Source organism: Miniopterus schreibersii, assembly GCF_964146895.1.
Source record: "Miniopterus schreibersii genome assembly, chromosome: 5".
NCBI lineage: Eukaryota > Metazoa > Chordata > Mammalia > Chiroptera > Miniopteridae > Miniopterus > Miniopterus schreibersii.
The window spans coordinates 89,197,557-89,211,032 of NC_138106.1; the positions used below are offsets into that span (position 1 = coordinate 89,197,557).

Below are 13,476 nucleotides of genomic sequence, written 5' to 3' on the forward strand. Positions count from 1 at the left end.
AAATAAAACCCAAATGTATGGTCAAGGTTCCAGAACAGACACAGACGGCGAGCAGTTAGGAAGGAAGATCAAGCTTCGTTACCCCCAGGACTGGGCCCGGCAGGCACTGGGGAAGTGCCTCCAGGGCACAGAGGGGCGACCTGGCCGCCTGCTGCGTCCTCCAGCCCCAGCACCTCGCCCATTCTCATCTGAAAAAGTAAGACCAGGTGCAACGTTGACTGAGACAGGTGGGAGCTAGGAGGCCAGCCGCAGAGGGTGCAGGCTGTCATTGTCCCTAAGTCTTTTCGTTTATGAGTTATGGGTCATCTTGGCTTTTGCAAAGTCCTCATTACGCCCCCTTACAATAGTACCTGCTTTTGCTAACTGAAAGAAATCTGAGACGGATCTTTGTTTTTAGGGGAAAAAAGAGAGACAAAGGAAAAAGAAAGGCGAGCAGGGCATTCAGCGTTTGCAGCCCTCACAGAGGCGGCAAGTGAGGCCACCAAGCGCCCTTTCCCGAAGCCACACTCAGCATCCAGCAGCGAGTCGCCATAGCTTTGAACATTGTGCATCATTAGCAAGATTGTTCTAAAGTATCAGAAAAGCCTATGAGAGCACCTAAGGGTGTTATGTTTAGTGTAAAACTGGAAATAATTAAGTGTAGTTGGTATGACCTGGTAGCTTATTTGGGGGTCTGGGAACACTCACATTTTCCATATAAATTAACGGCATGTTTCTTTGCTTTACTCCACTTTGACTTATGAAAGCCCTCATAGGAAGGCTCTACTTTTGGATAGTGGGGAAAGCCTGTATTTATGAAATTATAGCATATCAAAATAATGGGAAATTATGGACAAGTCAGTAACAGACACCGTGGACTGCCTGGTCTTTCTCCTTGGGTGCCTTCCTAGAAAGCCAAAGGTGTGTTCCCATATTCACCTGTAGCTAGGGTTCCGGATACGATTTGGGCCCCACCAAGCCAAGTGAGACTGGGCTGAATATTGAATTGCATGAGAGAGGGGAAGGCATGACCCCCTTGGCGGTTTCCTAACCCTTCCTGCCTTGACAGGTAATTTGGGGAGTTCTCATGATAAAGTCTGTTTCTCCCAAAGATTCTGTATATTATCTAAAAGGTTAACGTCGGTGGTTTGCAGGCAGGCTAAACAGCCATCTCAGACAGTGGATAAAGAAAAATTAAATGTATTAAAAGGGGATGGGGTACCCAAAGGGAAGGCTGCACAGCGCTGAGCCGAAGGGCACTGGGTCCATGAGGGCAGCAGATAGACTCGGGACAGTGAGGCAGGGACGGCGCGTGGAAGAGGCAGCAGGAGAGCCCAGGCTGGCGGCTCTGGCCACCGAGAGGTCAGAGAGAGGGGGCCTTGGGGCAGGTTCAGGGGCGAGCCCAGGACCAGCTGCTGCTGCCCACTGCTCCCCTGGTTGCATGTCGGCGGGGTCCCATGGGAGGGAAGAAGGGGGGAGGGAGATGGCGCTGCTGGCTTCCCTGGGGGAGGGGGCGCACACTGGGTCCTTTGTCCTGAGGGTATTTCTCTTTCTTGCAGGTGGAAAGCTTAGGGGAGGTCTCAGGGGAGGGTCTCCATAGAATATTCATCAGCTCTCCAGGGGTGCTCTTTCAGGGTCCTGGTCTCCACTGGTTGGTTGGTGACAGGGCGGGGTCATCAGTCAGTGTATTTGGCACCTCTTGTCCGGTTTTGCTGCTTTTCTGGGCCTGGAGCTGAAATACAGCTGAGGCCTGGATGTTATCTTCAGGGAGGAAACGCTCAGGGGGTCTAAACCTCATGACCAGCAATATGCTGGGGGAGGAGAGGTTCCTCTGGGGACAAGGTTCTTGTTTTCCCAGTTTGCCCCTTGCCGGCATCTGGGGCTTTCTGCCCTGGTGAGTCTGTACCTGAGTTTTCTATACCTGCCTCTGCTCATGTCTGTCTAACCTTATCTATATCTCTTAACAAACCTCTTTTTTCTTAAACTGGCAAAAGGGGCTTCAATCCTGAAAAATGCACTATCCATCTGGAAAATGAGTTGTCTTACTCAAAAATGATCAGTAAGTAAATGAGAAAATAAATACTAGGAAACTGAAGTACAACATTTTTAGTAAAAGTACAGGACACTTTTAAACTTGGGGTTAACCTTCCTAAGCAAGACTCAAAACCCAGAGGCCATAAAGGAAACAATGGACAGATTTGATATAATAAAAATTAAAATTTTTAAAGCTCTTTCTCTTCTTATTGCCCGTTATCAATCAGATTGTGGAAATGCCTGAGCCTTTGAACATTTACTTTTAAGTCAATTTAAGTGTCTCACAATGACATTAAGCAAAATTAAAATTTCTTTAAGATCCAAGGGACAGACTAAGAGAAAATACTCTCAGAATATAAATCAGAAAAGGGTTAACATCTATAATTTATTTAAAATGCCCCTCTAAATCAATTAAAAGCACAACCAAATTAAAATTGATAAAGTACTAAATAGATAATTTATAGAAAAAGAAATCCAAATGATTAACAGACATATGAGTAGATGCTTGAACTTGCTGGTAAGTAGAGAAATGCATATAAATATATGTAAGTGCCTTACCCCCAAACCAATCAAATCTGAATTTCTGGGATTAAAAGCCCACATAATTTCAATGTATAGCCAAGGTTAAGAACCATTGCTCTAAAACAACTCAAAGTGTGGTCCAAGTAACATCAGCATTACCTGGGAAGGAGCTTGTTAAAAATGCAAATTATTGAGACAAATTTATTTCATTTCAGACATATTGAATCAGAATCTCTGGGGCTCAGGAATCTGTTTTAATAAGCCCACCAGGTGATTCTGATATGCTCTCAAGTTTGAGAATTCAGAAGCCTCACTCCTCAGGCCTCAGGCAGGGGCATGCTAGCTAGAATATCCAGTGTGCCCCATTGTTTCCGAGTTGCCTGGCAAGAGTTTGCCTGCCATGTATGCTCTTCTCTTCCTCAACTGCCTGTAAATCACCCATTCTCACTCCTGAAATCTAATACTTAGTTCTCTCCTCACCTTTCTCCTTTGTCCAAAAGTGTCATATATGCCCAATGTTGCCTCAGTGTCTTTAGGATTTTCATGCATATGTGAATTCCCTATGCATATGTATTAATCTGTTAAAAAAAAAAGAAACATCTCTCCTCAACCTTTATTTATATTACAGAGCTATTGGGAGGGTAACAGCAGATGAAACAGATGAAAATATTTTGAGGAAAGTAAAAGTAATTATTGCAAATGCAAATAATTACCATTCAAACAAATTTGACATAAACCGTGCCATACTTAACAATATAAATGACAATAATTCATTACTGTATAGAAATCTTTGGACACATGGGAAAGTAGTCCATGTCCTTATTTCTGGTTCATCTCCAAATATAGTGGAGCCCTAGTTTTACAACATAGCCTTAGTAGATGTGAAACTGCCACATAAATAGGGTAACAAGCAGCTTTAAAGTCTCTTAAACATTGTAAGTTCCCCTATGAGAACTAGATTTCTGTTAATGTTTTTGCTTGTTTGTTTTGCAGTGTTCCTACTACACAGGGCAAGTGTATCTGTGCAGTTGGCTATACAGGATCATTTATTCTGCTTTATTTAGTTTCAGAATGTTGACTTGTGGTCTGATGGTCTGTTATTTGAGGCTTTATCCAATGAAAACCAACAGACATGTGCCCCTTTTTACCCATTAATCTGTCTCACAATATTCAATATATAGTCAAGTTATTTGAGTAGGGGAATGGCATAATTGTACTTGGTTTTGAAATGGTTGCTCTGTCTGTTGTGAAGACAATTCCAAACAACATCAGCATTGACTAGGAGTAAACTTTTAAAAAACATTAAAAATGCAAACTATTAAATAATAAAATAATTTTTAAAATTATTAAAATTATTTAATATGTAAATTATTGAGTGTGTGTACCAAGGAGGTGTATTTTGAAGTTCATTCAGGTGTAGAAAGGAACTTGCAAAATTGTATTTTTTCTCATTTTTTAAAGATTTAGATTTTAGTGTAATTATGTATTAATTATACAGTAAAATCTTGACATAATATAAACGAAGTAAAAAAATCCAATGCTTTATGATGGAGCTTGCACAGTTACGCTGCTGAGAACCAAGTGCTCTTGGTCTCATTGGAGTTGTAGTGCCACCTAGTGGTCGTTCCAACCCTAGTTTAATCATCAGCGGGAACAATTCTAGACGCATGCTGTATGAAACTTCCAATGGATCATTGGTTGATGCCCCTTTGTCAGCTTGATCTGGGACACTGGGCTTAGGAAATCCCAAAGTCCCAAGCACACTGGGGCCCACCTAAGCCTCTCTTTCTGCCTCAGTTTCCCCTTACATTTCAACCCTCTTTCCCCAAATGATAAAAGGGGAGGTTGAGAGGAACACAGGAACTAATTAACAGTTGAATTATGTCCAAATTTACCTTATCATGAGTTTTATGTGTAATATAGTACTACATATTAAATATATGTGGTTAATAAATAAATATGCATATACAGGGTACTTATTTTTTAAATGTCAACAAGCCCAGCCAATGTGGCTCAATTGGTTGAGGGTCCTCCCATGCACCAGGAGGTCGCTGGTTCCATCCCTGTCAGGGTACATGCCCGGGTTGAGGGCTCAATCCCCAGTAGGGGGCGTGCAGGAGGCAGCTGATCCATGGTTCTCTTTCATTGACGTTCCTCTCTCTCTCTCCCTTTCCCTTCCCCTCTGAAATCAATAAAAAACCTATTAAAAAATATTTGCTTTCTTTTTTCTTTTTCTTTTTAAAAAAAGATTGATTGATTGATTTTAGAGAAAGAGGAAGGGGGAGAGAGGGAAAGAGAGACAGAAGGAAACATCGATTTGTTGTTCCACTTATTTACGCATTTGTTGGTCAATTCTTGTATGTGCCTTGACTGGGCACAACTTGGAGTATCTGGAAAACGGTCTAACCAACTGAGCAACCTGGCCAAGGGCAAGATTTGCTTTCTTTAAAAAAATGAAATAAAAATTTCAACAATATTGATGAACAATCAAAACAGTTAGGAGACTCCCAGTGTAGAGAATGGATTGGAGGGAACCTAAAGGGAGAAAGGCAAGCAGAACACTGTTGAAGTAAGTTGGGCAAGAGACAGGGACGGTTCGAAAGGGGAGTGATGGAATTGGGATTTGGAGGGAAGTGGGTAGGGTAGATATTTAGGAGTCTGTATCTTTAAGAGACACAAACTGAAGTATTTATAGATAAATTGATATGATGCCTGGATTTTCTTTAAAATAATAAAATCAGGGAAAGGAGAAGTGGGAGGGGTGGTTATAGATGAAATAAAGACTTGCTATATCTGATAACTGTTGAAGTTGGGTGATGGGCATTAGGGGGTTCTTTATTCTCTCTAATGTTGTATATATTTGAAACTTTCCATAAGTTAAACAAAAATAAAATGCCTGGAAATAATTCAAGGGAGAAAAAATTCAGGCAGAAGGTAGATGTATAAAATATAAAGCTCAGAGGGAGACCTCAGCAGAAGCAAAGAATTTGGAAGTGATCAGTAGGTGGAAAGTTAACTGAAGCCTTAAGAGTAAATGAGGTCACTCAGGAATAAAAAGAGAAAGGAAGTTAGGTTAGAATCCTGGGGAATTCCAACAGTTAAGGGGATGGCAAAGGAAGTGTTGCTTAGAGAGTGAGTCTTGTAGGCCAAAGGAAGAAAATGTTCCAAGAAGGAGGTATTAGTCTATGTTGTCAAATGCTACTGAGAGGTCAAGAAAGGAAGGGCTGATCAACGTCTTCTGGGATTTAGTCATATGAAAATCATTGGTGACTTTGGAGAGAGGTGTTTAAGAGGGGGTGGGAGGGCAAAGAATATAGTGTATGTAGGCTTAGGACTGAGTGGGAGATGAGGAAGTAGACTCAGCTGTATGAAAAACTTTAAGAGTTTAGTGGAGAGAAATATGTGGGTGCCTGGAGGAGGGATGACTATTAAGAATAGCAACTGCTCATTTACTGCTAAAGAAGTTTGATTTCTTTAAATGATCTACTAGCCTCCTTTTATTCTGTCCTGCCCTCTTCTGCCAGATTTGAGTGTAGCTTTGACTGTGTCACTCTTTATATAAAATCTTCTAGTGCCTTTCTTGCTTACTGAGGGTCTGCACAAGCATCCCAGACAACTTTAAGTGCTCCTTAAAACCAGCCAAACAGAATCACTCATCTCTCCTTCAGTGTGTTTTTGTTCACACCATTGCCTCCAGTTAGACTATATCCCTTTTCTCCGATCTTTGTTTCTTCAAATCTTGCTCATGTTTCACACACCACCTCGGGCATGGTGCTGCTCCCTGTGAGCCCCTTCCTGAAGCACTGTCTCTCCACTGGGGCGGCTGATCTCTCCCTCCTCTGTTTTTCCAACGCATGCTATTTATATGTTCCTTATAGCATTCGTCGGATTTTGCTTTGCTTTTAATTTTCTGGGTTATTATACCCTTTCTACATCCAGATTGTACATACTTGAAACTGACTTTGTCTTCCTCATCTTTGAGTCACAGAAGTACCTAACACCATATCTTGCACAAATATACCTTTTTGAATTGAATTGGATTCCCAATTTATTGTCTCTAATGTTTGTTTTAATTCTGCCTTTTAGAACATGCTATTAGCATTTAGGCAATGCTATTCAGCTGTTGCCTTCCATATAACGTTGTAATTTTTATAATCTTCCTTCATATGATCCAAAAATAATACCTAACATTTGTTACTTTTTGGTTGATAAACTGTTTTTCAACTTAAGCCTTAAAAAGTGTATTTTCCACTTTGAGATACTTTAACCATACAGATACGAACAGTAATATAACATCCACCCAAATATAACCAATGTTAAATTTGTCATGATTAATTCAGATCCTATTAAAAGAAAACCCTCAGATATGCTGAAGCCTCATCATTTCATTCCCTTGTTTCTTTCTCCAGTGGCATAACTCTCCTGGAGTTGATGTGTATCCTTCCCAACCATGCTTTTATACTTTAGCACATATGTATACAAATGTAACTCACACAAAAGCTTTTTTCTGTGGTTTTAAAATGGTATGTAAGTAATATACTACTATGCATTCCTTTGCAATTTGCTTTTTCCCCTCAATTTCGTTTTCAGGGTTTATCTTTGTTGGCATGTGTTGCATACTTCATTCACTTTAACCAAGAAATGATATTCTAGTGTAACACTCTACCACCTCTTATTTAATCTTTAGCATAATCTTGTGAGGTAGATATTGTTAATCCTATTTTAAAGATGAAAAACTGAAGTACAGCCCGGCTGGGTGTGGCTCAGCGGCTGAGCGTTGACCTGGGATCCAGGCGATTGGGGGTTGATTCCGGGTCAGGGCACATGCCCGGGTTGTGGGCTTGATCAATGACTCTCTCATCATTGATGTTTCTATCTCTCTCTCTCCCTCTCCTTTCCTCTCTCTGAAATCAATAAAGATATATTTTTAAAAACAAAACAACAACAAAAAACTGAAGTATAGAGAGGTTAAATAACTTTACCTAGAATCCTAGATAATACAGTTTCTAAAAGATGGAATGAGAACTTGTGCAGGGCCTCTAATTCCTAATCCCATATTCTTTCCACTATATCATTCAACTATTTAACAAATATTTACTGAACACCAACTACATGTCAGGCAATGTTTTAGGTCCTGGGTATCTAAGCAGTCGACGTAACAGACAGGATCCTGCTCTCAAGGAGCCTATATTCTAATTGGAGGAGACAGTCAATAAAATAGTATGTAGTATATCACTTGGTTCTAAGTGCTATGAAGAAAAATAAAGCAGGTGGAGGAGGAAAGAGTGTGAGTGTACGCGTGCTAGTCTATATGAGGCTCTCCGGGGGCATTTTAGCAAATATCTGAAAAGGGGTAATGAGAAAGGGGTGTTCAAGGTCAAGGCGACGGGACCGCAAATGCAAGTCCCTGAGGCAGGGGCAGTACGGCTGTCATTCCATAACTTTGATTTTTTTTTGATACTGTATCGACATTCTTTGTGCCAAAGAACAAATATAAGCACACTGCATGGCTCTGCCTGATTAAATGCATGCTTTTGACACGTCCACAGTCTCTTAGGATGGCTGTCTTTCAAATATAAACGAACTGGGTTGAGCTGGGCAATGTCTACAGCCAGACCCCACTGCTCCACTTCACACGCGCGCTGGGTGCTCGGGTGAGACACGCGTGAGCACAGTTCAGCCCCTTGTTAAATATTAAAGGTTAGGAGAGCCCTCAGGGAAACCCGAGGACTGCAGGCTGAAAAAGGCTGCCCCTCTCGCACCGCGTCTCGGAAAGGCTGCCAAGCGAGCGGCAGGACACGGGGAACCCGACACCTGGGGTCGGGCCTGGCCTGCACCCGCCGAACCCGCTCGCTTTCGCCCGCGACGCCAGGAGGCCGGCCCGCCGCCGGCCCCGCCCCGCCCCGCCCCGCCCCGCCCCCGGCCCCGCCCCGCCCCGCCGCCGGCCCCGCCCCGCCCCGCCGCCGGCCCCGCCCCGCCCCGCCCCGCCGCCGGCCCCGCCCCGCCCCGCCCCGCCGCCGGCCCCGCCCCGCCCCGCCCCGCCCCGCCCCGGCCCCTCCCCTCCCCGCCCCGCCCCCGGGCTCCGCTCCGCTCCGCAGCCGCCGGGAGCCCGGCACCGCCCCGGCCCCGCGCGCCCCGGCCCCGCGCGCCCCGCCCCCGCGCGCCCCGCCCCCGCGCGCCCCGCCCCCGCGCGCCCCGCCCCCGCGCGCCCCGCCCCGCCGGAAGCCGCCCGGGAAAAGGGTCCGGCGCTCGCCGCGGCCCCGCCTGCTCTCGCCCCCGCGGAGGGGAGGGCCCGGCGCGGGACCCGGCGCGGCTTCCGGGAGCTTCGGCCTCGCTGGCGGGGCAGTGGGCACGCCGCGATCCCGCCTCCGCGCCGTGGACGAGCACCGCGCGCCGCAGCATGGGCGAGCCGGGCCTGGAGCTGGCGTCCATGATCCCCGCCCTGCGGGAGCTGGGCAGGTAGGCGGCCGCGCCCGCGCCCTCCCCTCCCGCGCTCGCCTGCTTCCCGCCCGGACGGGGGCCTGGCCGCCGAGGCTAGTACTTATGGTCGCTCGGGGCCGAGTGGGGCTTGAGCGCCACGTTTGACCCAGAGCTACCCGTGGAAAAAGCCGAGCGGATGCAGACCAGCGTCCCCGGAGGGGCGAGCTGTTGGCCGCGCTCCCCGCAGCCCGCCCGCCGCCTGCCTTTGTAACTTTCCCTTTCTGATTGTAACTCCCTGCGAGCAAGAAGTGGGCTCGTACCACTCCTGCAGCCGAACTATCACTTGGAATAACTGTTTCCCAGGTTCGCAAACTGCAAGCTTAGCCCACGAAGTCAGAGCTGACGGGGAGCCCGGGAACCCAATTCCCCTTCGTATTCCAGCGTCGTTTTCCTCCCCGTCGGTTGGTCGCCGGGGACGTCGGCCTTCCTCGCATGAGAGGGTAAAGCAAGGGCCGTGCTTGTCTTAACGGGATCGTCCTGTTTTTGTGCGCGTGAATTTTTTCCCTTTGCTTGAGTGCCGAAAGCATACTTTATATTAACATTTTGTAAAGTAATATCTACCTTAAAAGGACATGAATACGAGTGCTCGTTTTAGGAAGTTGATGTTCAGCCTCAATGCGAAGCTCAGGATGTTTTTCCTCAGTATGCTTTGCTTTAATGTAGAAATAGCTTATTAATAGTTCTCTTTCCTCTTCTCTCTTCCTCTGTGAGACGTGTTAAACTTATTTATAGTCTCTTTCATCAACAGTTACCTTTCATTTCATTTATTTGTAGCCATTCTAAAAGAATGAGTAGAAAAACTCACCCACAGAAAATTGTCTAATAATAGTTTGTAATTGTCATGACTTTTTCATTGCAATTGCTTCATTCAAGCTTATTCAATCTCACAGTATCTTCATGATACAGTATATGGCAAATATCACCACTATTCAGAAACACTAGTAAAGAACCAAAGGCAAAGAGAGCAGTTATCAGAACCGTTTCAGATTCAAGTCTTCAAGGCCTTTTCTCCCAAGTCTGTTCTTCTTTGACTATGGCAATTAGATTTCTGAAAAAAGTGAGATGTCACAGTTCTAATGTATGGGCTCATCTCCTCTCTCAGGGATAACTTTTGTTCCGCTGTTCTTTGCTGTTAGTACTCTTTCTCTGCATGGTCTTTCTGGGTTATCTCATCTGTTCTCCAGCCTTTAAGTACCATCTGCTGTTTGATGATGACTCCAGATGTGTTTTGCCAAACCATATATTATCTCCAATAGAACTATATGTACAACTGTATACTGGCAGTTTTACCTGGGTGTCTTGTATGCAGTTAAGACTTAACGTATCCAATACAAATTCTCTTCATATCCCAACCTCCCCAAGCCTTTTTTTTTTTTTTGTAATTCCTCTCATTTTCTGCGGTAGGGATATTTCAGTAAGTGATACCATTAACTCATTTTTCCAAACCAGAAATCTGGAAATCAGTCTTCACTCCCTATGTGCCTTTGGGCTACATCCTTGGACTTCACTCTCTTCCCGAGTAACTCTTATCTCTGCCCATGGCTTTATACATCATCTATATTCTGATAACTCCCAAATTTATATATCTAGCCCAGAGATATAAATTAGGTTGCTTACTCAGCATCTACACGCAGAAATGAAAACATGTGTCTAAAGCAGAACTCCTGATTTACTGTTCCTTGCCCCAGGTTATTATAAATATACCAACCACAGAAGCCAAGGAGTTATCCTTGATTCTCTCCCTTATCCCTAAGAATCCATGAGCAAGCTTTGTCAACCCTTCCTTCCTTCCTTCCTTCCTTCCTTCCTTCCTTCCTTCCTTCCTTCCTTCCTTCCTTCCTTCCTTCCTTCCTTCCTTCCTCTCTCTCTCTCTCTCTCTCTCTCTCTCTTTCTTTCTTTTCTTTCTATTTATTTATCTATTTATTTATTTTTAAATATATCTTTATTGATTTCAGGGAGAGGAAGGGAGAGGGAGAGAGAAACATCAATGATGAGAGTCTGATCAGCTGCCTCCTGCACGCTCCTGACGGGGGATCGAGCCCACAACCCGGGCATGTGCCCTGACTGGGAATCGAACCCCGATCGCCTGGATCCTAGATCGATGCTCAACTGCTGAGCCATGCCCCGCCAGGCTCAACACTTCCTTTAAAATACATTTCTCATCTCCATTGCTACCATCATGATTTCTTACTTGGACTATTACAATAACCTCTCAGTTTATCTTTCCATTTTAACTTTTACCCATTTACAGTGTATTTCCCACTCAGCAAAGTGATCTTTATAACTGTAAGTCATATTTTAGATTATATAACATTACTCCCCTGCTCAAAATCTTTCCTTTGGCTTTCCAGCACACTTAGATGAAATCCTAACTTTTTATCAAGGCCTCTATATTGCTGTGTAATCTGTCCTCTATGTCTGCCTGGCTTCATGGCCTGTCTTCCTCCCTTGCTCACTCTACTCCAATTGTATTGGCCTTATCTTTTGTCACCAAGGTCATTCCTGCCTTCAGTCCTTTGCACTTGCTGTTTCTTCTGTCACAACACTGGCTGCTTCCATTTAGATGTCATTTAGGAGGGACCTTTGTATTTTCAGATAGTGATAGTTGCTATTAAAACAGTAAATGAGACAATGGGAAGGAGATAAGGGTCTGGGGAGCAACATTAGCTACTAGAGGAGATTTGGATGGTAAGCAGCAGCCAGTCATTTGGAAGTGGCAGAAGTGTCTGAGATGGAATAGGAAGTACAAAGGTTCCTACGTGGGAGTGAGCCTACTTTTTAAGGAATAGGAAGAGTGCTGGAACATAGGGAGCAAAGAGGGGGTGGTATTAGTTAAGGATTGAGGGAGGTGTAGGCAGGGGCCAGATCCTCTCAAACCTTATAGCCAGGATAAGGAGTGTGGTTTTACTTTAAGTGCAATGGGAAACCATTGGAATGTTGTTGTTTTTAATGTCAAATAGAAGTTTATTCTTTATCACATGTAAATGAAATCAGCATTAAGCAGTTCATGGCCAACCTAATACTGAATTATCACTTTTTTTTACTTATTAGCATAATTGTTTTTAATGTAATGATTGCTGAAATGCCTTGATTTTCTCAATTGTAATGTTTTTGTTTGTTTGTTTTTAAATTTTTTAAAAAATTTAAAATATTGCAAATGTCCCTTTATCTCCCCAGTGTGAATGTTTTTAAACAGGGGAAAACACAATTGAATTCATGTTTTAAAAACATATGTAACCTTCTCTCCTCTACTTAAAACCCTTCAGTCTCTCATTGCCTTCAGTACAAAATCCAAACCCTTTAGTTTGTCCTTGAGCTTGTCTTTCCTCTTCAGCTTCACCTCCAGTTACTGCCTTCCTCTTCTTTAGCTGTGTAGAGTCTCTTAGAGTTTCTGTAGCTGCTTATGTTCTTCTTACTGAGCCTTTGTTTCCTCCACTTGGAATATGCTGCTTCTTTCCCTTGTTTTACCTGCTTAGCCCTTTAGGGACTCAGCTTTTTGTTTCACCTCCTCCAGGGAGTCTTGACTGATAGGCCCTTCTCAGGACTGAGTTCCTGCTTGTGTTCCATCTTGGCTGTGTTCTTTCGGCAGCCCCGATGCAAATGTTGGTACGCTTGAAGTTGTTCCAGAGGCTCCTTACACTGTTGTCATTTTTTTTTGGATTCTTTTTTTCTTTTTGTTCTTCTGATTGGGTGTTTTTTGCTTCCATATATTCCAAATCGCTGATTCGATTCTCGGCTTCATCTACTCTACTCTTGATTCCCTGTAAATTATTCTTCATTTCAGTTAGTGTGTCCTCCATTTCTGGCTGGCCGCCTTTTTATGCTGTTGCAGTTCTCCTAAGTTCCTTGGGCATCTCTGTAACCAGTGTTCTGAACTCCGTATCTGGTAGGTGGCTCGTCTCCATTTTGTTTAGTTCTTTTTCTGGACTTTTGTTCTGTTCTTTCATTTGGAACATGGGTTTCTTTGTCTTTTCATTTTGGCTGCCTCCCCGTGCTTGTTTCTATATATTGGGTAGAGCTGCTACATCTCCCAGTTTTGGTAGAGTGGCCTAATGTAATAGGTGTCCTGTAGGGTCCAGTGGCACAGCCTCCCTGATCACCAAAGTTAGGCACTCAACACGTGTCCTTTCTGCATCTCCCCCGTGGGCTGTGTACATCTCCTTCTTGTAGTTGAGCCTTTTTTAAAAATAAAATAAAATGTATTGGGGTGACATTGGTTAATAAGATCATATAGGTTTCAGGTGTAGATTTCTATGGTACAAGGTCTGTATATTGCACTGTGTACCCACCACCCAAAGTCAAATCTTCTGTCTCCATATATTAAGCCCCCTTTACCCCCAGCCCCCACCGTCTTCTTGCTGCAGCCACCACACTGCTGTTTGTGTCCATGAGTTTAAGTTTTATATCCCACTTGCGAGTGAAATCATATGGTTCTTAGCTTTTTCTGCCTGATTTATTCCA

At 44.1% G+C, this 13,476-nt stretch overlaps 1 protein-coding gene across 1 annotated transcript in view; it reads left to right on the top strand.

Moving 5' to 3' along the window:
• Nucleotides 1–8,768: 8,768 nt before the first annotated feature.
• ATR (ATR checkpoint kinase) overlaps nt 8,769–13,476 on the top strand; it is a 129,320-nt gene continuing 124,612 nt past the window's right edge. The window contains exon 1 of the mRNA XM_081137827.1: nt 8,769–8,994. Coding sequence (XP_080993953.1) covers nt 8,936–8,994 — 59 coding nt within the window. The 5' untranslated portion in view covers nt 8,769–8,935. The remainder of the gene's footprint in view (nt 8,995–13,476) is intronic.